Below are 25,328 nucleotides of genomic sequence, written 5' to 3'. Positions count from 1 at the left end.
TTTATTTGTGAACTAAGACGCGGGTGGTGCTGTGGGTTAAACGACAGAGCCTAGGACTTGCCGATCAGAAGGTCGGCGGTTTGAATCCCCGCGATGGGGTGAGCTCCCGTTGCTTGATCCCTGCTCCTGCCAACCTAGCAGTTCAAAAGCACATCAAAATGCAAGTAGATAAATAGGTACCACTCCGGCGGGAAGGTAAACAGCGCTGCTCTGGTTCACCAGAAGCAGCTTAGTCATGCTGGCGACATGACCCGGAAGCTGTATGCCGGCTCCCTCAGCCAATAAAGCGAGATGAGCACCGCAACCCAGAGTTGGCCACGACTGGACCTAGTGGTCAGAAGGGGTCCCTTTACCTTTACCTAAGACATGTATAGCCAGAGACGTGTGTATAAAATATTTATGTTCTACTATTTCTGGGGTGTTCTTGGATTCTGCATAAAAAGGGACTCCATCCCCTTTTAAACATCTTCAGAAAGGCAGAGGTGAATAAAAAGCATGTTTGCACTAAAGATATCTGGAATTCTTACTCATGGAGAAAAGCTTTCTGGAAAGAAATTACTCCGCAGAAATTACTCTAATTACAAAAAATTAATCTGTGAAATCCAAGAACACACACATGTTGAACAACATTAATGGAGAAATTGATAGAACTGTTTCAGTGCTGGCACACGCTGTACTTATATTCTTGTCCTATTTAATGTGCTGGATTTTTACAAATACAAAGTAAATACATAATATGCACACTTGTCAATGAAATCAGAAAGCAGTTAGGAAAACTTTGTTTCAGATTTTTCAGATGATACTGATACGACAGCACTGAAGCATCTGAAAGAATATCCATCTATACATTGTGACCCTTTTCAGAGACACACTCCAAACAAAGAATGCCTTACAAAGAATGCCAGATATACAACTTTCAATTCTCAACAGTGTATTATTCACCTAGGTAAAGATATTTAAAGGAGAGAGAGCTGGATTCTTTAAATTTTTACTGTCTGCCAACAGACAGAAAAGTCCTACCAAGCTGTTATGGATCTGCTATGATATTTGGTTTAGGCTTGACACTGTTCACAAGTTATACTTGCAGCAACTGTGATTTAAATAAGTAATGTGAACTGTAAAATGTAGAGAATTATAAAGTTCTAAGACCACAATCCAATAGTTAAGTGCACTTAAACCCTTTCATTTCAATGGGTGTAAGTACTTCCAACTATTGGATAAATGCTGCTGTTTCTCTTAACCACCATACTGCATTTACTCTTTTAATGTATCGCTCTAAGAAAGTCAATACAAAATTGCACAGTCAAAATAAAGGTAATACATACAAATTGCGTGCAGAGCTCCAGCTACTTAGAGAAACCTACAAACTCAAGCAGAGACAGTATGAGATTACTTTGCTGCATGAGCTCTGTATTGCCATGATATATTAACGCATGAAGCAATGGGCCAGTATACTAAGCTTCCTGGATTTTGCTGCAAATGAAGATTCTCTCAAACTTAATGCATTACAGTTGTCTAGTAGTAAGCTGCATGATGTTCACTTCTGTACCAGGAAACTTACAAGGAACTCAGTGATAGTCACTAGTAGGAACGAATAGCTGGTGGCACTGTTGCACAGTCTTCTTCATTGAGGGTTTTGTCGATTACAGGCCTATAATCCAGAGTAACCTGGAAAAAAACCAGTTGTTTGTCTTTGTTAGAAAGCTGACTGCACAGCAAGAGTCAAGCTACAACTTTATTATTTTGCACTTAAAATTAATCAACCTCATTACAATCCAAAAGAGAAATCAAAATTTCTTTAAATTGAGTTCTTTTAGTTGGAAAACAAGTCCCACACTACCAGAAGCAGTATGCTGGATATACAGGATTCCTAATTTCAAAGGCCGGGGGGGGGGGGGGAGAATCACATACCTTCCCAGTCTTGACATCTACATAAGAGAGAGTATGCTTTCTCCAGTGCTGATCAAATGGTTTCTTCTGCTGCCCTTGGATTGGTTTGGAATAGTCATATTCATCAATCCTTACCTAAGCAACACAATGCAAGAGTGAGATAATGGCAACAACCCAAAGCTCTGCTCAGAAGATGACACCAGCCATGTGCCAAACAGCCTTAAATATTAAAGAACATTCTAGTTTCTTTAGGAATTTAGAAGAGCTAGAAATGAATATGGAAGCACTACCTATTCTTCTACAAATGTGCAACTCCTTAGGTTCTAGCTTTCATTACCTCCTCAGTGAAACCAGCTTTTTTGTTGTGTCTGTGGACACGCATTGCCTTATCTTTTATTATATAGAGATATCCTGGATTAAATATTTTAGCTGCATTATAAACAACTGAAATGTGGAAGTGCTGTCCTGAAAGCCCAATAATTCTGATTTTTAATAGGTGCTGATAGTACCCACAACACTCATTTAGAAGAGATGTCAAAAAGGGCACTGATAGAGACATCTCCGTGAGATTGTGGAGCAGCTTAGGCTGTGCTTCTTTCTTACAAAATTAATTACTGAGGTACCTCCAGTTCAACATGTTGGTACGTGCAATTCTGCTTTAAAAATAAATTGGCTCATTGGCAACGAAATGGAAGTTAGGGTGTGACTGGGCAGAAATGCGCAAATTTTGCTTTAAAGCTCAAGTGTTTCTGAACCTGGCCCACCCAACTCCCTTAATCTTCCCCAGCCCCAAACACTAATAATGTATCACACTGATTAATATGCACATATGCAGTCACATGTAACCTGCTGCTACAAATGTAAGCATTTGTAGACTGGAATACTTCTCCAATACCGACATTAGATGTGGAATAAAACAGGAAAATTCTGGTGCTTCTCCTAAAACCACACAGGAAGATTTGTCCTTGCAACAAAGCAGCAGTCCTTTCAAGGTTTTTTTCTTTCCAAATCAGGTTGGGAGTACCAGGGGTAGCAGCAACACATATATACCCAATATGTTTCAATGAGAACTGTTCAACACACTCTGGCTGCTCAGAAGAGGAAAGCTCCATTTGTCTCAGGATTCTGCACCTTCCGGGAACTGTTGCCACTATTTCCATATGCCATTCCTCTTTCCCCCTCCCCAGCCAACATGATCAATGTTCAGGGGTGGTGAGAGCAGGGGTGGGCCACAGATGATACATAAAGAAGTTGTGCATACCTTAAAATCCTCCCTAGCATGAGCACCACGTGACTCTTTCCGAGCCTCTGCACCATAAATAGTTTGTAAAGCACAGAGCATTAGATTTTGTAGTTCCAAAGTCTCCACCAAGTCAGTATTCCAGACAACACCTAAAGGTACAATGAAATGTTAGGGGCATTTCAGCAGTCCCAATATACAAATCAGACAAAAGCACAACTCTGCTTGTAGACCAAGGCTGCAATTCTATGCACTCTATCCTGAAGTGAACACTTGCTTCTGAGAAAACATGTCTCTGTGGGTTTCTCATATAAAACTGTTTGAGTCATGGCCTGCAAAGCTGTCTTGAATGCAGCTTAGAAACTATAACAATTGTGTCAGTGTCATGAGCCTGAAGTCTGTGCTATATTCCTAGTTAAAAATGTGAAAAAGTATCACAGGAAAAAGGGCAGCACTCTCCCCTCTGCTCTCTTCCCCACTAATATCAGGGGGGAAATGACAGAAATACAAAAAAGTCATTAATTCAACTGTACCACCGGTGCTTAAATATATGCGATGAAGGCACCAGGCAAGCCTTCCTGGAGAAAGCATTCCACAAACAGGGAGGCACTGAGGAAAAGGCCCATTCTTGCGTTGCCACCCTCCGGACCTCTAATGATAGAGGCACACAAAGGGCCTCAGATGATAACCGCAGGGTCTGAATCAGTTCATACGGGGAGATGTGGTCCTATCATCTGTGATCAGATGGAGTAACATAATTTGTCTGACTGATTTACCACCTTACAAAATAGCTCTTCCAACAACAGAAATGAGCACAAATTAAGTTCCAGCTAATTTTTAAGCTAATTATTAGACCTTATATTTACAGAGATGACCTCTAAGTATGTAGGCAAAGCCTGGTGAAATTCCACTTTAGCTAATGGGGCCTCCAGCTGCCGCCGCGCTGTCGGAGCACAATTTCTGTTCTCATCCTGAAGCAAAGTTCTTAACCTGAAGCACTATTTCTGGGTTAGCGGAGTCTGTAACCTGAAGCGTATGTAACCTGAGGTACCACTGTACTTGTTTTTAAGTCAAACTGACGTTACATTTCTTAACATCAAAGTTCTCTGAACTGCATATGCTGATAGATGCCACAATCATTTACTTGCACACCTCTAAGAACACGCCAAGCTTACAATGCTACAGACAGTCTACCTCTATCGAATGTCTTCAAATCATCCATGCTGTTATAGAGACTGCTAATTTGTTCACAACCCTCCTGTAGGACAGGACCTGTACGGAACACTGCAGCATGGGTTTGCATTGTCTATAAATAGAAATTGAGAAACAATACATTGATTGGAAATTCGAAGAAAAAAATTAACCTCCTACAGCTGCCAGAATGTTCAGTTGTCAAAATCTGTTTGAATACACCCATATCACTTTCTATAAACCCTCAAGTCCATACTCATGTGCAGTAACACCATTGTCTTCGGTTAAATCACCCTGGTGTCTAAGCTGCCCTGGCTATTTCTTAATGGCTCCATCACTTCCAAGAGAATTTACTCTGGGCTGCAATATGTAACCATTAACACATATCAACACAGCCAGCCTGCTATCTTTCATAATCTGTATAAATCTGAAATACTCTGAATGCAACTCTACCTATGTATAAAAAGGAAGGAGTAGAGTGCTGAGGTTCTGGACATGAAAGCAAATTTAACTTGAGAAGTGCAACAGCCCTTAGGGATGGAGTGTAGAAGCAGGTTCCATTTGCAGAGGAACATCCTGTTTGTATTCTGAGCACAGTTTACTACAACCATGTGAAGCAACTTAAGCTGCAAGTTAAGGACGGTCAGCTAGGAAGCTTTGCACCTGAACAGGAGTTTCAACCTGGGTTTCATGGGTGTTTGCCAACTTTTAGATCATGAATGGATAATCAGCCCCTCCATCTCGAAAATACCAGAGCACAAAATTTTAAAAAGAAGAAAAACATTTTAGAAAGGCCAGAAATCCAGTTTTCAAGTCAAAACATTATATATCTGTTTTAGCAATTCACATTACATGTTATTAGCCTAGCCTCCAAGCAAACCTTTTATATACCTTTTGCATATTAAGTCTCAGATCCGAAGTTCTTATGCTTCCATTGGCAAAGCGCAGTTTGTCAAGATTTGCTACAGATTCTTCACCTGCATTTGGTTTAATTGACGGAACTGGTTCTCCTAATTAGAGGAGACACAAGCATGATTCAGCTAAAGTTAAGTCTACAAAAATTAGATAGCAGTCAGGGTGAGGGGGGAAGGCAAGGAACAAGAGGAATATATTGCCAATCAGTAATTCCATTATTTCCTAGTAAAATTCTCAGTGCCTGCCCAGCCCCTTCTGATAAATTTGGTAGGAAGGGAAATATTTTTTCATAGGCATTAATAGTTTCTAGACCTTGCTGGTCAAGTGAAAAGCTGTTACCAGTCCCACTTTTCCATGCGAGCCCCAATTCCTCAGCCTTTCCCCTGGGAAGGAAAATGTGGAAAGAGTGGTCAGCCGCTCCCTGCTGTTTGAAGGTGCCCCTGCTTGAAAGAGCAGCACCAACCTCTCCTGAGTAAAGGGCTGGTTGAGAGCATGCTGGTTTGGGCTCTAATGCTCAAAGCTACCCAGCCCTTTCAAAGCCTTTCGTGGGAAATGAAAAGCAAGCAAGGAGACCTACCAGGTTTGCAGGATTCCGCAATGCTAAGAGCACACGCACGGCCAAAGACCACCAAATCTAAGAGTGAGTTTGCTCCAAGACGATTAGCGCCATGAACAGAGGCAGAGGCTGCTTCCCCACAAGCATACAAGCCAGGTACTATTTGATCTCTGCCATTCACATGAGTAATCACCTGCCATTAAAAATAAGTGTGAAATCAATATAAGCATGACAGTGACTCTATTCACGCACTGCTCACATGAAGAGGGCAAGTGTGGTGACAGAGGTAATGGGACCACGCATTTACCCCACTCCAAACGTCACCCAGCTCCTCCTGTTCCTGGCACTGTTATGTTCAGCATAACATCATGTGTGGAGAAGACTTCTCACTGCAGAAAGATCCCTGCATGATTTAGAACCCTGATTATAGTGGGTTCTAAAACCGTGCAGAGATCCTCCATGGACAGAGAAGTCTCCCCAATGCAGAAGTTAGTGAGAGCACAGCAAAGGTAGGAGCAGAAGGAGCTACACAGTTTTGAGGGTGGGATACACACAGTCTTTGTCACCATTTTTACTACTGACTTTCTTGTAGTCATTTTTAAAAAGCTGTTGGCTAACGCAAGGAGTGAAGGTGGTGATGGAAGAAGGCAGAGAGAGAAGGGAGAACCGAAGACCACAGGCCACATTAGGTCTGCCAGGCCTTGGAGGTTGGCATTCAGGCCATTTTGGGCTAACCGAACCTACATTAACAAGGGAAAATGTCACAAAACATCATGCTCAGGAAAGGTGGACCTGGTTAGCCCTGAATACCTGCAAATTCTTCATTTGCATTCCTGGCGTGGAGATGTGAAGGAAGAGCCAGGGCTACAAAGGAAGAATCTCCCTTTGCAGATACAGCTTGAACGTTTAATCACCTAATGTCAGGTGACTAACAGGAAGGCAGACCGTCCACCTGTCAAAGTGGGCTGTGAAGTTGCTATTTCTTCACAATTATATCAATCAGTATGCAGAAAACACCCACAATATTCAGTTTAGAATACTTCCTATTTGAATATTACTTCTGGAAAATTACCTGTCCTTTGTAGTTTGTAGGAATACCTCCCATATTGTAATGAACAGTGGGCAGAACAGGAATGGGTTCTTTGGTAACATCCACACCAGCAAATATCATAGCAGTTTCTGAAATCCCAGGAAGACGAGTTGCTAACTGCTGAGGTGGCAAATGATGCAGTTGCAAGTACACGTGGTCTTTGTCGGGCCCACATCCTCTGTTGTTAAAAGAAAAAGTGTTATAAACACACTCATTTTCACAGTCCTATCTAGAGGCAAACTTTTAAAGTCATTCATCATCTTATATAGGAAGCAAAACAAGAACAGCTCTCTTGGTGACAGGAACTAGCCATCTTTTTCAACCCACATTTCCTATCTACTAAATGATGAAGACCCCCTAAGATCACTCACGGTTGCAAGATTCTTGATCAGCGTCCTATCCCTAAAGAAGAAAAACGGACTCCTGTGCAGCTCAGATAACCCTTTTAAACCATGATCTATGTTTTAGGATGTAACTAGGTGATACCACCACTGATGTCTTTTATTAACTTATGAGCAGAGGGCGATGTTTATGTTGCAAATTTATTGTAATGTATGTTGTTGGTCTTTTGCTTATTTTGCCTTGGTTCTTGTCTGTTTTCTGTAAGTTTTTGGCTGTTTTAAATTTGGAGGTTTAAGTATATATATGTTGGTGGGAAACTGTCGTGTGACGGGCCAATGGCCGTAATAAATATCAATCAATCAACCCACATTTCACTTTCTATTTACTAACAGTTCGTAAAGTTTAAATAAATAAAACACATTTCTTACAATTAGGTCTCTCATGAGGTAGCAAGTCTGAGGCTTGTCCATGTGCCCTACACCCCCTTCTTCCAGTCTGTAGGTCATAAACATCCCTACATTTGTACGCACTCACCTGTCTCCTAAATCCTGGGAAGAACTGTATTGCCAGGGGGACATGTTCAATATGGTCTGAGTGAAATACTATTATTCTTTAAGATAGCTTTCCTTAATCCTGGGTTCCCAGAAGCTGTTGGACTACAACCATCCACCATCCCCCGTCAGCACTGCAAATGGTCCAAGATAATGAGGGTTGTGGTTCAACAACATTTGGGGAACCAAGTCTTTAAGATACTGGACTGGTCAATGTTTACAAACTGAGCAATCCCACATCTTCTATAATCATATTTGAAAGGTAGCAGTTACAGAAAACCAGACTTACCTTCCTTCTCGGATCTCAATAGTCATTGAACGAGACACAACATCTCTTGAAGCTAGATCTTTGGCAACTGGTGCATATCTCTCCATAAACCTTTCACCTTCACTGTTAATCAGAATTCCTCCTTCACCACGGCAGCCTTCTGTAATAAGGCAGCCAGCTCCATAAATACCTGCAAAACAAGCAGTCACTACATTATAAAGTTGTTAGGGACTATATTTTACAGATGTTCCTCAATGTCATAGTACTAGAATAAGACACCAACATTTTAATATCCAATATAGTGTATGTACCAGCTTCAAATCTTGGCTTTGATAATCAATCAAGCTTGTTCTTTGAATGGCTTTTGAAAAGCCAGCATTCTCTCACATCTGCCAATATAGGGATGGCAAACTACCAACTCTACAGGGCTCTTGAATACTGAAGATGTATGGGAAGTGCTTTGAACACCTAAAGCAGGATATAAACACTTCTGCTAGCAGAATATTGGTTGCAATTCTTCCTTCAGTGAAATCACTCAAACTTGTTCTCTCTCTTTCCACAAAACACTATTTTACACTTAACTGAAGACTGGTGGTATTTTGTTGCATCCCAAATAAATACTAAAATATGGCAGAGAGTATTTCACTCTCCTAAGACATTCTGCTGCTGATTCTAAGGCTGCCATTCTTCAGTGGAATTCTCTAGCATGAGGCTGCCAAGATAGCAAATCAGAAACTAGTAGAGTATTATAGAAATCAGACTCCATTATGATTTAGGTTAGCTTTCACTTTATGCAAAATAATTAATGCCATTTTCCTTGTTATGACATTTGTTTGTTATTTTATTTACCATGAATGGTTGCTTTTGTGAATATGCTGGGCATGCTTCCACTTTTGTAGGGCTCTGAACAGAAAATGACAGCTGTACTGCTTTGGCTTTTAAAAGGTTTTTAATCCCAAAGTACACAAGCTCTCCATATTTACAACTGCCAACATAAGATGCCACCTTACGCACCTGACAAAACAAGTACTAGTTCACAAAAGTGTAATCTTCAGGGTAGTACAGAACTCTGCTACAACAGATTAACTTGTCTATCCCTTTGAAAGTTGACAGAATCTTTGGTGTAGAAAGAGTAGGAACTGGCAGAGACAGAGTTTCAATCTTGAGATATAGCAAGTGGCTTAAACTACTGTATATTATACAGTCACAAGGCTGCAGCTGGTTCAGAATATGGCAGATCAGCTGTTGAGCAGAGCAGCCAGAGGGCCAGCAACAATTCTGACAGCACTGCACCAGCTGCCAGTAATACAAGGTGTTGACATTGGTATACAAAGCTCTAAGTATACAAAGACTTTCTCTGTATGTCCCAACACACAGTTTATGATCAGAGAGAGAAGCTCTTCTTGCAGTATCACTGCTGTGGGTGGCTAGGAGGTTGCAAAGGAAAGAGAGAGGCATTCTGTCTCTGGAATTTCTTCCCAAGTCAAGTCTGGCAGTTCCCTGATTATTTTCAAAAGGAATTTGAAGACATTTTTATTTGTACTGTATACGCTTTTGGAAGCAGATAATTACATACAGGTAGTGCTGTTTTTATAACTCACATTTTAATTACTACATATCACATATGGTTTCACTGGATTTTATGATAGCACCCTCTGGGCACTCTTCAGAAAAGAAGATCAGGATACATAATACAAGACACTTAATAAATACATTAAAGTATTTCCAAACCTGCTTCACATTTGTACATTTACATTGGGGTTACGTTCCAAGGCACTGAACGGCTTAGTGAAATCACATATATGTGAAACACGACTGAAAAAGACTGCACACACTCTGTTCTGCCATTGCCCCACCCCGTTTTGTGACGTTTTCGTGTTTTTTTGAGCCACTTCTGGGTTCAGCATGATGCACGCATGCATGGTCGCACACATATCAGATGCGCCTAAAACAGTCACTGCCTGTATAGACATTTTTCTTAAATGTTTCCAAGACAGTCATTATCTATAGCTAGCCTCTTCAGACAACCATTTCTCATCTACTTTCTAGGAGGGATCTATTGTCGTTGTTTCTCATGAATATGTCCCTAGCATGAACAAGCTAAAGATGTATTATACTTTTTCATGGTTGTAACACAGGCAGAAAGCTATTAACTGCTTTAAGATTCAAAAGACAGCTCCAATAATCAGATGTACAAGCTTGTGTAAATCCTTTTAATCTGATGGAACTGTCATCCAAACTACGTACTGCAAGAGAGAACTACTCATCTGCCATGAGAAAGAAGTTCAACAGCTGTAGGCTGCTCCAATCCCAAATGCCCACCCTGGATTTAAAGGTTTAATGAGGTTTAATTTAAAGGCTAAAGAGTTTCACCGTAACCTTAGTTGTCTGTAATGTTGTAGAGCATCATTTTACCTGTGGGATGGAACTGCACAAACTCCAGATCCTGACAAGGCAAGCCAGCGCGCGTCACCATTGCTGTGCCATCTCCAGTACAGGTGTGAGCAGATGTACAGCTGAAGTAGGTGCGCCCATATCCTCTAGGAAAAGAGCTCATTATTAGTATCTGGCCAGTACATTTCACACACACAAAGAAAACCCAGCAATTTCAGCTGCATACACTTACCATGGAAAGCCATGGCTAATGATTGACCATAACGTGCAGATTTCTCCTGATTCCGTTGCTCGACTACGCGAGCAGGAATAATAAACCTCTGTTATAAAAATCAGGTATTTTTGCTTTCTCTTTAGCTAATTTGAGTTGGTGGGTTAATTTTTCTCCCATCGCTATTTGCCACAGTTCTCTGTACCAACAATCCAATGTCAAATACACTGCAGTTTTTCAATTTTTGGTTATCACCCTGCAAGCAGCCATCAATATGAATACTATTTGTTCCACGGGTCTCACTTTCTCATTTTGTTCTGCCCAAATTGTTAAAAGAGTTAATGTTGGTGTGCGATTTTTTTTTATGTGTGATATTTGCCATTTCTATAAAAATATCATAGTACATAACTGTGATACAGAAAATGGCCACCACACACACACACACACACACACCCTGTCAATTACAATTTCTCCAACATTTTGTATTATTTTTATTTGCAGACATATTAGTGTACTGTACCACTGACGTAATAATTTTAAAGAATTCTCCCCATGTGTTAATGATATTGCTTTCTTTGAGAAAATCATCCATATTTTCTCCCATACATTTTGTTCTTTTGCTATTCCAATATCACTCACCCATATTATTTTCAAACCATCCAATGTAATTTTATTTCTATCAAGATGTAAATAAATGTTAGAGATTAATCCTTTTGTATTTGTCCTATGTTCCATATTTTGTCCTGTTTAGTTTGTTTTCCCCCTTTTGTCCTAATCTTTCAACCATGATTGGCTTCGGATCGTAATTCGTTGGTGTAAAACAAAACATAGTCCCTGGTTTGGGCACAAGAACTGTGGTTTGTTGCTCCCACATGCTAACTGGGAACAGCAATCCCAGTTAGGAACAGCGCATTCACTGTAAACTAGACAGAGGGAACCTCTGGATTCCTGTAAAGCAGGCATGGCCAAACTTGGCCCTCCAGATGTTTTGGGACTACAATTCCAATCATCCCTGACCACTGGTCCTGTTAGCTAGGGACGATGGGAGTTCTAGTCCCAAAACATCTGGAGGGCCAAGTTTGGCCATGCCAGCTGTAAAGCAATTCCTTCTTCAGCCACATCCACCTACACCTGATGCCATGGCCAGCACTAGACACAGGGGATGCAAAGACACAGCTGCAAAGGATCAAAACTGCATTCCCAACTGTTTCTCTGCAAGAGCAGCTTGCAGTTCCCACCTTTTAAATATGCACCAGCTGGCCTGGGAAAACTACAGCACTCTTTCCTTCCCATTCCCTTCTAACTCAATGTGAGTCATTAGAATAAAAATACAATTAAGCAGAGGTAAAAAAAAATTGTTATCTTTAACAGGGCTACATGTTTAGGAAGATTATATATTGTATGAAATTCCTACTTTAAAGTGTAAAATACTCTTAAGAGTAAAAGTCTGACTTCATAATCTTTTGTAAGCAGCCGCCATCTCTGCATTCCCTTTCATCTTTGCAAACAAAGTGTTGGGAGCATATGTTTGTTGACATGAAGTCTGATTTCCCCCTCCTATTCAATAGGAAAAGGGAAAGAATTGTTTAATGGGCAGGATGCAAGTCTCACAGTATTAAGGGCAGAGAAAATAACCCAAAAGGAGGAGGGTTTGGAGGCTTCCCAATGAGTGTTGGTGGAAACACACTCTCTCTCTCCGTGGGGGGGGGGGAGAGAGAGAAAAAGATGACAGCAATAGACTCCTCCCTGATCTAGCCTGAGGCCAGAATGACAGACAATTCCAGGAAGTACATTCACATATCATCAGTATGAACAGCTCATTAATATTACCCAGTGGCGATAATCGTATTTTTTGCTCTTAAACGATGTATGGTTCCATCTTCTATACAAAGTGCAATAACACCACAGCATTCTCCATTTTCCATAAGGAGGTCAAGGGCAAAATATTCCACAAAGTAACTCGTGTCATATCGAAGAGACTGAAGGGGGAGAGGGAAAGAATCATGTATTATTATTATTATTATTATTATTCAACAAGGTTTTTGGGGTACTCTATGAGACTGTAACCCTGGAAGCAAGTCTTTACTAATTTTAATTTGTCGGAACCAACCTATTTTAGGCAGTTCATAAATATCACTCCAGTATGATAATTCCATTAGTCAGGGATGATGGGTTCAACAATACATGGAGAGGAAAACATGGGCTACTCCTTTCCTTGTGGATTACCTGTGCCAGGAAATGGACAGGGAGAATGCATCTCATGGTTACTTTTTTGATGTTTTAAATTTTGTAGTATACTACCTTCTGGGTGCTCGCCAATAGCATAAAAGGAAGCTTATAAAAATTTTTTTAGAACAACACCATTTGTCAATGAAACATAGAAAAACACATTTGTGTAGGGAGATTCATGAGTGCTGCTGCTGTATCTAGAAATGCACGGTGACGTTAACATATGAGAGTGCTGGAGGTGAAATAGTTAAACAAGTTACCCAATCAGAACTCAGGGGGGTGGAGTCAGAGGGACTATAAAACCAGCTCTGGGAGGAGTGGAAGGAGTTTGTTGGGAGTTGGGTGGTTGGTTGGAGTGGGAGTGAATTGGGATATAGTCTGTGGGTAGGTTGAGTTAGTGTAGCGAAATAAGCTGAGTCAGGAACAGCTAGGAACTAGGAAGACAAGGAAATATCTGAGAAGTGGTTTAGTGAGTGAGAGCAGGTAGCGGAAGTTATAGGTCTGGATAGGCACCCCATGATTGTAATGGACTGATACACTTTATAAATCCACACGCTTGTTAAACTGCAATAAATAAACAGTAGTTTATGTTCCAATTTAACCGTGGCTGGACTCAGTATTGTACCAGGTAGGGCCTGGGTGGTGGCAGCGAGAAATAAAGTGGTGGCACAGGGATCAATAGACGGTAAAACAATCAGGGACCCTGTGTGATCGCCACACATGCCTCCTGTTTGTTTTTTCTGACTGTGCAGAAGACACATGGATGTGCTGGCTAAGAGTTTTTCTGAGTCAGATACTGATAGGAGTGCAACTATCAATTTCAAAAGTGATCCTACTAATTAAATTCAGTGATCTTGATTCTCTGCCCCACCAGCATCTTCTTACCCGACCATACAGTGTGTGAAGCAGAGAGTGGCCTGTCCTATCAGCCACACAACAGCATCGATGAGCTTGTCCCCCTTTCCCAAACTTTAGGCTCTGTCCTCCAAAGGCACGCTGATAGATCTTCCCATCTTCTGTCCTGCTAAACGGCATGCCATAATTCTCCAGCTAAGGAATCCAAGTGGAACTTATTAGCCATTTAACCATCAGCATGAAAACAAGGAAAGTCTGCTTTACACATATTTCAATTTTAGAAAGAATCTGCCATGTGAAAACAAAAAAGTTAACTTAGGCTAAATAAACTTTTGATTTGCACACACTGTGTCCTAGTTTCAAGAATCTGGCTTATGAACATTTGGGAACTTTCTAAAAAACTGGGGGAAATTAACTAGATCGAAGCAGGAGACCTCCATCAGTTAATGTGAGTTGTGTGCATTCTCCAAGCCACTGTAAGAAACTCCTCCCTCTGGAACAACTTTGTTGAGGCTCAGTATATCCTCAGAGAAGTTGGTAGTGTCGGCATATTCACAGCTGTAATGTACCCTATAACAATTTGCCAGAGCACCACATTCTGTAGAATGAAGTAATACTGTACCATCTGACCTTACTATGAAGCAATAGAGTTCTGGAGCAGTTTACAGAATCAGAACACGCAAATACAATGAAACAGTGCAATCTTCACTATGAGAAAAATTAGAAAACTGGTTTCTCCTACAAAGAAAAAAATGGTTTTGAACATACCTCAAGAGGAGGTTTGTTCATTTTTCACAACTGCTATAGTAGTCAGTCATGAAAGAGTATTTCAGAAAGACTCATTTTATATGGTGCTACTTATACCTCGATAACTGAAGCAGGAGCCTGTTCTGTCATATAATGAATCGCATCCTGGTCTCCCAGCCAATCAGAGCCTTTCACAGTATCATAGAAATGCCATCTCCAGTTATCCTCTTCCATATTCCCCAAAGCAGCATTGATTCCTCCCTGGAAATTAAAAGCAAACATTTGCTCAAATGCAATACTTAGCAATCAGTTCCTTTATAGTTTAATCTAGGTATGGCTTTTGTTTTATCCATGGCTTCTTCCAGCATCTCATTCAGTGCTTTATCACCAAGCAGTTTATGACCATAGTACTGGAAAGGTTAATCTTACAGCCTGCATCCAGGTTCAGTGTTTCAACCACTTCCTTCTCCTTATCACTCCATTAAGACTGCAATAGGTGCATGGCTCCTTAAGTACATCTTCTTCCCTGAAGCAGGCATTGTGTACAATTTTTAGACATGTCGCTAATTCATTGGAAGAGATGCCATTCCACTTTGAGAGTCTTCTTAAATACTTCATGTAAACATAATGATTCAGTTTGGCCCCCAGGACCTGGGATAAACCTCTTGACTAAAGGCCAGGAGTGGGAGTGGGACAGCAGCCTGATCTTCCCCCAGTTCCAAAATACTTACAGCTCTAGCAAGAGAATGGTACTTTAAGGCAGGGTGCCTCTTTACTGAACCACTCACTGTCCTCTCTGTGTAAATAGAGGACTGAAAGTCTGTGTCCTCTCTAGCCAAGAGGTCATCTGATCATTGGGTCTTCGGTTCCCCCAGAGCTTGGATGATGGGTGAAGCTCTAAGTGTTGGATCCCCAGTCGCTTGTGCTTAGGAACTTGCAGCATCCTGCTCAGAATTGTTTTCCTCTTTTCTTATCTGTGGGAACCTTCAGACGCCCAATCCAATTTGTCGCAGGAATGCACCTGCCTACAAGCCCATCTTGCCTCCAGGCAAGTCTTCAAATTTGAAGAAAGAGGGATAGAGCAGTAGAAGAGAGGAAGAAAGTTATCACTATGATAACAGCCCCTGCTACACTGAATTTCAGGCCTAATATCAGGTGCACCTGTAGAAGCTGCAGCCACAAACAAGTACCCTAAATGGTTGAGAAGAAGATAAATGCATTAAAACAAAACGAACACTTGACGCCAACAGTTAATGAGTCCTGCGACTTTATCCCTTCAAGGATTAAGGTCTGACATGACCAGCTGGGACTGCAGCAATCACAGCAACCCAGAAGTGGCTGGAACCGGGGGGAGGGGGGGTGCGCGCTCGCAGGGGGACATAACAGGCTGATGGGTGCTCCATCATTGCGTGCAATGACCTAGAATGCAACACCTATATATCACAGTTGTTTACAACAACATAAAAACATAAAACCAAACAATATCATCATAAAAAGTTAGAAGCAAGTTAAAAGCAAAAATAAATTTAAAACAAATATCCATAGACCATTGGGGGTGGGATGTCCTCTTCCTTGCCTTGCATAGGCCTGGAAGAACAGAAATGCTTTCAGCATTTAAAAGTTCGCACAAAAGGCACCTGCTTAATCTCTATTGTCAGGGTGTTCTACAGGGCTGGGTCAATGCCACTAAAAGCTTGATTTCTCCACTGTTGTCAAATAAGGCTCACCAACTTGGGGAATGATCAAAGACGCTTCTGCTGAAGATCTCATTGATCTAGCTGGAATACAAGGGTTCAGGCAATCGCTAAGGTATCCTGAACCCAAGTTGTTCAGGGCTTTGCAAATAAATGCAAGAACCCTGAACCTGGCTTGGTAGCAGATGGGCAACCAGTGCAGCTGTTTCCACAGTGGTGGAACCAGAAGCTCCCCATCAGCAATCTGGATGACTACCTCATCCAGGCTCAACTAGAGACAAAACACTAGAAAATGTCAAGGAAAGTTGAAGACAGAGCTTAAGTCCCAGAGGCCAGCAACAGGAAGAGAACCGTTACCTCTCCAACTGTCAAGGAGAAGGATTCTAAAACTAATCTGCATAAGTCCTGCTTGTTGGAGTAAGAGGAAGGGGTAACCCATTCCAGGATAGCAACCTTCACAGATGGAGAAATCGTTGGTCTCTTTCACAATCCAGCCCTGAGAAAGCGGACATTATTCAGTGGATTCCTTGTGACCCATTCAAATTAGTCTTACACCAGCCATTTCCTGATAAAATCTATCCCTCATGCCTCAAGGTCCAGATGAGCCTCATAACTCTGAAACAAGTTTTCAGAAGTAGTCAGTAGATAGCATAAGAACTGCAATTAGAATTAGAATTTTTGCTGATCTGTATCTTCAAAAGCTGTATGGCTTTTTCCCTAGAGCATTTGGACAAAGGACCAGCCATCCTCAAAACTAAGCATAGAACAAAGGCACTCCCAAGGATCTATAAATAGCTTGATATATTTCAATTTGTAAGTGTAGTATTATCTCATCTGATGTTTTAGGTAATAGTAAAAATAGTGGATTATACACCCCAAACTCGTGTTTTAACAACATAGCAAAGGAAAGAGATGGTCTGGAACCTTCTCCCAGACATGCTAATTTTCTAAGTGAAGAGGGACGTTTTGGTTGGTTTGTTTGTTTTAAAGGCAGAATAGTGAGTTCCGTGACCCCCACGTGCAATGTGAAGTGGAAGAGTCCAGACACAGGGTTGCCTCTTTGAGAACTAAGAATTTTTAAAAAGAGCAAAACAAATACATGAATGCACTTGAGTTGCATTCTGCTTATCACAATTTCAGTAAGAGAGTTTATGCCCATAAATAGCAGATGGGCTCATTGGTTCTATACAATGTAACCCAGTGTACAACACCCAAATCTAGACAGCTTACTCCATTCGCTGTCTATAGTCTATGAACCACAAATTGGAATTGACTGGCCTCTTACCTGTGCAGCAACAGTATGGGATCTGGTAGGGAACAATTTTGTAACACATGCTGTGTTAAACCCAGCTTCAGACAAGCCAAACGCAGCTCGCAAACCTGCGCCACCTGCACCCACCACAACTGCATCAAATTCATGGTCCACTACAGGATACTGTGTTGAAATCTAGTTGAGAAAAAAATATAAATGAACAGCCACATCATTTCCTAGGAAAATAAACCATAGAATAATTATAATGAATATACACGTAGAGAGCACCACACTTGAACTCACTGTATTAAAAAACAAATTTCAAACTCTGTAGTTAACGCTGCCCACTGTTGATTTGTGACCCTCCATGCTTTGGTGAATCAGGAGCAAGCAATACGATCAAGTGCCCAGTCCACTCTTCTCACACATGTCTTAATCACTGTTAGAAATTCAGCTATATAAGCTAATTGCCAAATGGCACATTAAACCTAGGTTACAGTGCAGTGGCATAGCGTGGGGGGTGCAGGGGGGGGGGCCGGCCGCACCGGGCGCAACATCTGGGGGGGGCGCTCGCACTCGAGTGCTAAAATCCATGGGTTAGGGGGCGCAAATTACTTGCCTTGCCCCGGGTGCTGACAACCCACGCTACGCCACTGCGGTTACCGTCACCGCAATGCAATGTCTAGGCACCATTTTCCCCCCACCCTACAATGAGTTCTATTATTATTATTAATTTCATTTCTAGGCTGCTTTATATTTTAAAGAAAAAAATCTCGAAGTGGTTTACAACACATTAGAACATCAAATAAAACAATTAAACAAATTCAAGCTTCAAAGAAAATATTTCATATCCTTCTCTAAGTGACATTTTGCTTTCCTTGTATTTATTGACCTACTTAAATTTATATAGCTGCCCCATAGCAGAAGTACTCTAGGAAGCCAGAATGATGTAGTGGTTAGTATGCTGGATTAAGCCCTAGACCAGGGTACAAATCCCCACTCAGTCATGAAGCTTGGGCCAGTCACAGCCTCTAAACCTACCACAGGGTTGTTGTGGGGATTAACTGAGGAGTGAACCATGTACTCCTGGGAGAAAAAACTGGGATATAAATGTAACAAATAAGCTCTTCTGCTTCCCTGCTTAAGAAAGCTGGAAGGGCCAGCCAGATGGAGATGTCAGTTGCCAGCCTGGCATCCAGAGATCTCCACATGGTTGCAACTGGACCCGCGCCAGTGGCAAAGGGCACCTGGCGCATGGCTAATGTCTAACGCTGGCCTTCCTACAGACTTCCACAACCTGGCGCCCTCAAGATCTTATGGAGGACAACTTCCATCAACACAGCCAGCACAACCAATGGTTGGGGAAGGCTGCTATTAGAATATGTCCAATATGCCAGACAAGTAAGAACTTACTGAATCAGATACTTTGGCAGACGCACTTTTCTTTCCATAAACAGTGAAGTGAAAGTTGCGAGAGAGTGCCTGGCAAGCTGCTGGCCCCTCCTGAAGCAAAACAAAGAAGTGTTATAACTTATGTGATAAAGTTATCTACATGAAGTACACCTTATCCTAAGCATTCTAATTATATACTGTAATATGAAGTAAATGCATGCTATTCCAGGTTACAAGTGGGATTTCTCACCTTTTTGTGGCATTTTCCCCCTGACACACGGAAACTCACCAGGTATAGTTTCCACACAATTGTCAGGAAAACATTGAAAAGGGAGATGGCCTATACATAGAAGTGACTGTCATGAATTTATTTCAATCTTCTTCTTTTTTCAATGAACAGCATCCAGATTGCCCAGGGAACTTGTATATTATGGTTGCTAAGTCTAGCCAGAAAATACCATATCTATTACTGGGCATTTCCTAAAGCCAGGGACAGCCAATGCCATGCTCTCCGTGTTTTTGGACTACAACTCCCATCATCCCATGCAAATACCTGAAACTGCTGAACAAAATATAGGCTACATTCACACCACCACTTTTAATCACTATACCGTAATTACATTTTAAACAGTCGTGGTCCCCTGGAAATAGGATTGTTAAATCACTCTGGTAATCGTAGCTCTGGGAGACAAATAGGGACCTTCCAACAAATCTCAACATCCTTAACGAACTGGTTTCCAAAATGTAAATGTGGCCACACTGTAACAACCGGGGTTGCTTTCTGCATAGTCTCAATTCATAGATCAAATTTGCTATTATGTTTTACCACATCGTCGTATTTGCTCAGATAAAAGTTAGCATAACTTTACTTTGTTTTATTGCTTAAAGTAATTCACAGGAATGTATAACAGTACAGAAAAGCAAATCATTAACCAGCAATTAAGCTGTTCCAAGCACTTTAATGCATTTCTGAATTGCCATCTTTTTCAAAAATCAAACATTGGCAAGAATTAATGTAAAAGAGCTCAAGGATAAGCTAACTGTCTTCCTTCTTCAAATGTGACTTTACCTTTTAAATTCATTATTCACAGACTGATTAATTTAAGTTGCCATTCTTCAGAGGTTAGAACAGAGATCTCAAAAATAAGAGGAATCTAAGCACCAGACTTAACAGAAGAATTATGACTGGATAGAAAGACTCTCTGATTCTATGCATATATCTATGTATATATGTTCTCTTTGAAGGGAAGGAAAACCCTTGTGAAAACCTCAACTGGTTGACATAGAAATATTAGAAAAATAAGCATCAATTAAGACTGAATAATAAACAGCTAAGACAAGTTACCATGGGTGATCTTTCTGAGAACCAGATTTCAGCTTCATTAACTACGAACCCCAAAATCTGGGATCTTCTCCAAAACTTTTTTAGGATTTTGTAGTCATTTTGTAGGGCCACCAAACTGAGTAATTGCTGCATCAAACTGGGGTTGGTAGGTAACACTCAGAAATCCAACATTGTCCTAGTCACTCTGAACTGGTGCCATGTTTCATAGCCGTTTTGTAGCATTTGGTAGCTTGAACCCTGCATTTTGTAGAGTAACTGGCATTCAAACTGGTATCCTAGGTATCCCCCCAAACCCCAACACTGTCCCATCCACTCCAAACTGGCGCCAAAGTTCTGTAGTTGTTTTGTAGGGGTTCTGCAGTGAAAAGCCCATATTTGGCAATACCACACAAAAAGCACAGTAACTCACAAAAAGCACAGTAACTGATGCTTCAAACCAGGGTTCCTGCTTAACAAAACTCAAAATCCAACACTGTCTGATTTACTCCAAAGCAATGCCAAAGTTTTGCAATTGTTTTGCAGCCTTCTTGTAGTTAACCCCCACATTTTGCCGATCTCCAAAAGTGGGTTACTATCTTAATCAGCAGTTAATGAAGCTGCACCCAGTTTAAGTAGCAATTCCTCAGTTGGGGTGGGGCAGACCTACCAAACAAAACCCTACAAAACGGCTAGAAAACTTTGGCACTGCTGTGGAGTGAATGGGACAATGTTTGGTATCTGGGAAACCTATGACCCCTGGTGTGAGTATCAATTACTTGGTTTGGGGGCACTAAAATGTGGGGTTCGTGCTACAATACCTTTCCCACCCCGATTTGGCCACAGTGATCCATGCAATGGTCACCTCCAGGCTTGACTACTGTAATTCGCTCTACACGGGGCTGCCCTTGAAGCTGTCCCAGAAACTCCAGCGGGTGCAGAATGCTGCAGCGAGGCTCCTCACGGGGTCTCTGCCATGGGAGCATATTCACCCAGTGCTTTTCAAGCTGAACTGGCTCCCGGTGGAGTACAGGGTCAGGTTTAAGGTGCTGCTTTTGACCTTTAAAGCCCTCCACGGCCTAGGACCCTCATACCTACAGGACCGCCTCGCCTGGTATGCCCCACGGAGAGCCTCAAGGTCCATAAATAACAACACCCTAGAGGTCCTGGGCCCTAAGGAAGTTAGATTGGCTTCAACCAGAGCCAGGGCCTTTTCAGCACTGGCTCCAGCCTGGTGGAACGCTCTGCCTCATGAGACCAGGGCCCTGCAGGATCTGATTTCTTTCCACAGGGCCTGTAAGACAGAGTTGTTCCGCCTGGCCTTTGGCTTGGAGCCAATTTGATTCCCTCCCTTCCTCTCTTTCTTTTTTCTTTTCTTTCTCCTCCTGCAATGAGGCTACATTTTAATATTTTAATGTTTCATTATTTTAATGTTGTATTTTAATTTTGTTTTTAAGGTGTAATCATTCAACTTGTTTTTATTATTGCTTGTAAGCCACCCTGAGCCCTGCCTTGGCTGGGGAGGGCGGGGTATAAATAAAAAAAATTATTATTATTATTATTATTATTATTATTATTACAAAACCCTACAAAATGACTACAAACCCCTACAAAGGGTTTGCAGGGAATCTCAAGTTTTGGGGTTCATAGTTAATGAAGTTCTAGATTTCTCTCTGCTCAGGGCAAAATGCCCCGTCATGGCTCCTGATGGTGGGAGAGGTTTCAGCATTCGCAAAGAAGAGTCTACAGCTATTAAGCAAAACAAAGTGGCAGTATTTCAACTGCAAACCAGCTTTTCAGCTTGCTTTACAGTAACCACAGAATTTTCTAAACATGTAAACTGGTTGTGGAATAAGAATAATTAAAGCCTCCCTCAGTCAAAGAGAAAGCCCTAGGCATCAACCTTGAATCTAACTTTCAGCTAAGAATGAGTATTCATTTAAATGGTAAAACACAGGTTAGAAATGGCTTTGCAAAGAGACCATAAGTTATTCCACCCACCCCCTTTTGTTCCTTCAAGCATTTGCAAATGCCTATGTTAGTAATTCATGGGCTCAAATAGTTAATTAGTTCATTTATATACTGCCCTTCATTACAATATCTCAGGGTGGGTCACAGAATAAAATACAAAACCAAAATACAAGAATCAAAAACAACAAAACCCACCTTCCAACTTTTGTAATGCTTCCATTGGTATCAGGAAACACATGAGAGGAAACAATTTAGATGACAACTTCTCAAACTTTAAGTAGAAGCTCAGTAGTTGGACTTAAAACTCCTTCATATTGGCCACCGAAAGATAACCTTTCAGTTCTCAAGGTAGTTTGGGTGAACTGCCCCACATACCTACTTTGTAAGGAGCATTTTGGGCAATGTGTGGATATGACACAAATGAAATGTTAAGTGCAGTTTTGATAGGGGACCAGTTTGGTAAGCCTTCTTAATACACCTTCTCATAAGCCCTATTTGACTTCGACAGCACTTGTAAGCACTGCCCTGTCCCTCAGAAACACTTAAGCTCCAGGGCAAATGTCTGAAGCAGCGAGACTCCTCACTTCATGGAGGCTCCCTTCACAATCTAAAATCCTGCAAAATCAAGGGTTTTAGTTGCTCAAGCAGTCTGAGTTGAGGAGGCTTCCCAATGCAAACCTTTGCCCTCAAACTAGTGGAGGGCTGATCAAAGAATAAGGATGATGCGCCAAAGGAGGTGGGGCTTGGCAGCACTGCCCCTCACATGGGACACTATTCCCCACCTCATTGTTTATCAGTGACCTGATTTGCATCACTGTAAACCATAATTTAAATAAAATTCAAACTATGGTTTAAATTACTTTTGAGCAGCATTCACCAGCACAGTGCATTTTCTCGCTAAACCATACTTTAAAAATAAGAATGGTTTAGTGTAATGCACATACTGGGCTGCTGCTTGAATTGGTCCCTCAGTTAATGAACCAAGATCTCAAGCAGAAGTGCCAGACTGGCTTGGTGTTCCCCTACAACTGTGGTGGAGGAACCACAGGCCCAGGGACCAAATGTGACTCCCTAGGCATCTATAGCCAATCCTCTGGACTCTGTCGAGACACTTCCGCTCTCTCCAAGCTGCACTTCTCACTGGCCCTGCTCCACATACTACCTTCGAGTGCTTTTGCCTGGCTAGACTGTAATACAAACAGCAAGCTACAGTTTGCAGCAGTCGTGGAATAAGGCAAATTCCATACCAGGGATCATTAGGAAAGGAACTGTAAAGAAAACTGCTGGCATCATAATGCTGAAATCTATGATGCAACTGAACGTGGAATACTGTGTACAATTCTGGTCACCTCACCTAAAAAAATGATATTGTAGAGTTGGAAAAGGTTCAGAAAAGGGCCACCCCAATGATTAAGGGGGAGGGAGCAAGTGCCTTATGAAGAAAAGTTGCAGCATTGGGGACTTTTTAGTTTAGAGATAAGGTGAGTAAGAGGTGATACGATGGAAGTTTATAAAACTATGCATAGCATGGATAAAGTAGAGAAAAGTTCCATCTCTCATAATACTAGAACTTGTAGACATCCAATGAAACAGAATGTTTGGAGATTTAGTCAAACTATGGAACTTGCTCTCGAGGAGACAGTGGCAGCCACCAACTTGGATGACTTTAAAAGAGGATTAGACACATTCATGGAGAAGGAGAGGGCTGCCAATGGCTATGCTCTACCTCCACTGTTGGGGGGGCAGCAATACTTCTGAAAACAAGTTTCTGGAAACTGTGGGGCGGGTGGGAGAAAATTGCTCTTGTGCTCACGTTCTTCCCAGAGGCATCTAGTTGGCCACTGTGAGAAGAGAACGCCAGACTGGATGGGCCATTGGTCTGAACCAGCCGGGCTATTCTTATAAATGCTTGGGCATCAAGAGAACTGGGTGCCAAGACCTGTTACATACTACAGAACTTCAAGGGACACCATCTAATTCACCCCGAAAGAACTGGTGCACCTGTAATCATTTGTACATGTGCCAAAACTAGCTGAGAGGCAGCACATGGAGATCCGCACTGATCCGTGCAATGTTCCCTAATTGTTCTTATCCTACAATTGGAAGATTACGACATGATCTTAGAAGCGTGGCATCATCTTAGAAGGCTGCGGCTATAATGAAGGGAACCTGAGCTGCCTTTTCGGAGTTGAAACGACCTCTTCATCTTTTGTGGCTGATGGGGGGAGGGGTTATGCTTAAGATTTATTTTTAAAGGTCTCTCAAAGTATGCCATTCACATAATTTATGAGGACGCATAAATGTTTCGTAACTGGCTATGACATGTGACCCAAGTGGATCGCTCTGCTGGTTACAGCGTGGTGCTGATAATGCCAAGGTTGCAGGTTCCCTTATGGCGCAGCTGCCTATTCCTGCGTTGCAGAGGGTTGGACTAGATGACCCTCGGGGTCCCTTCCAACTCTACGATTCTATTATTCTGTTTTAGCATAATACAGATCTGTCTATATGGATTACACATGTGAGGAAAAGGATGGATCTATGCGTCTATGAGAGGCTCCGCGGGTGACCTTGAAGGCCGGCCACCCGCCTCCCCCTCAGGCTTGCCAACCTGGCAGGGTTGCTAGGAGGGTCGGGGCCAGGGGCGGGGCCTGCAGAGCGCACCGGGGTGATTTGGGGAAGGGCGGCGGTGCGGAGCTGGCGAGGCAGCCGGGCAGCTGCCTGTGGAGCAGCGGCGGCGCCGCCCCCCTCTCCCTCGTCGCCTCCGGACGGCTGAGCCTTACGGGAGAGCCGCCCCGCCCAGGACTCTCCTCCTCCCCCCCCAGGCTCCCGCCGCGCACTTACCGCGCGGAGCTGCCTCAAGCGCCGCAACGCCTGCGAAGCCGCCACTGCCGCCGCCATTTCGCACCGGCCCTCAGAAACTAGGCCGGGCAGAGAGCGGGCTCACTGCGCCTGCGCACGAGAAACGGGGGAAGGTCGCCCTGACCGAACAGTTGTCGAGGGCGGGCGGGAGGAACCAACCAACCGGAGAGGGGGGACAAGCGGGAGCTTTCAAAGGCACCTCACGGTCTAAAGGAAGAGAGACGCGAAATGCCTTTCTCGGTTCCCCCAAAGAGGAAAAGTATGTCTGCCTAGTGCTCTTTTGTACTCGAAAGAGTTTCCGAGGGGGGAAATAATCATTATTATCATTATCCTCCCCCTTGTCCTCACAGGGATGGTTCG

General features: G+C 42.3%; 1 protein-coding gene across 3 annotated transcripts; it reads right to left on the bottom strand.

Moving 5' to 3' along the window:
- Positions 1-677: 677 nt before the first annotated feature.
- SDHA (succinate dehydrogenase complex flavoprotein subunit A) lies at positions 678-25,099 on the bottom strand. 3 transcript variants are annotated; one of them, XM_082194865.1, is made up of 15 exons: positions 24,951-25,099; positions 18,839-18,928; positions 17,459-17,620; positions 14,597-14,740; positions 13,763-13,927; positions 12,479-12,627; positions 10,459-10,583; positions 8,065-8,233; positions 6,865-7,060; positions 5,814-5,985; positions 5,213-5,331; positions 4,325-4,436; positions 3,152-3,282; positions 1,912-2,025; positions 678-1,668 (listed from the first exon to the last, which is right to left on the bottom strand). In XM_082194865.1, the coding sequence occupies exons 1-15, from the start codon at positions 25,005-25,007 to the stop codon at positions 1,582-1,584; spliced, it is 1,992 nt and encodes a 663-aa protein (XP_082050991.1). In that variant the 5' UTR covers positions 25,008-25,099; the 3' UTR covers positions 678-1,581. The 3 variants fall into 3 exon arrangements, with proteins under 3 accessions (XP_082050991.1, XP_082050992.1, XP_082050993.1); XM_082194866.1 differs by having other exon boundaries at positions 18,839-18,925; positions 24,951-25,078; XM_082194867.1 differs by lacking the exons at positions 17,459-17,620; positions 18,839-18,928; positions 24,951-25,099 and adding an exon at positions 16,207-16,354.
- Positions 25,100-25,328: the final 229 nt, after the last annotated feature.

The sequence above is a fragment of the Podarcis vaucheri genome (assembly GCF_965113315.1).
Source record: "Podarcis vaucheri genome assembly, chromosome: 13".
NCBI lineage: Eukaryota > Metazoa > Chordata > Lepidosauria > Squamata > Lacertidae > Podarcis > Podarcis vaucheri.
Note: the sequence above shows the minus strand (reverse complement) of the source record. Positions and strands in the feature narration are given on the sequence as shown.

Bases quoted from the DNA above. Each gene is read 5' to 3' on its own strand.
- SDHA (XM_082194865.1), bottom strand. From the start codon at position 25,007: ATGGCGGCGGCAGTGGCGGCTTCGCAGGCGTTGCGGCGCTTGAGGCAG. The intron at 14,741-17,458 runs GTAAGAGGCCAG...TTTAATTTCCAG, and splicing joins CCCATACTGTTGCTGCACAG to GGAGGAATCAATGCTGCTTT. The intron at 7,061-8,064 runs GTAAGTCTGGTT...TTTTAACAACAG, and splicing joins ATTGAGATCCGAGAAGGAAG to AGGATGTGGGCCCGACAAAG.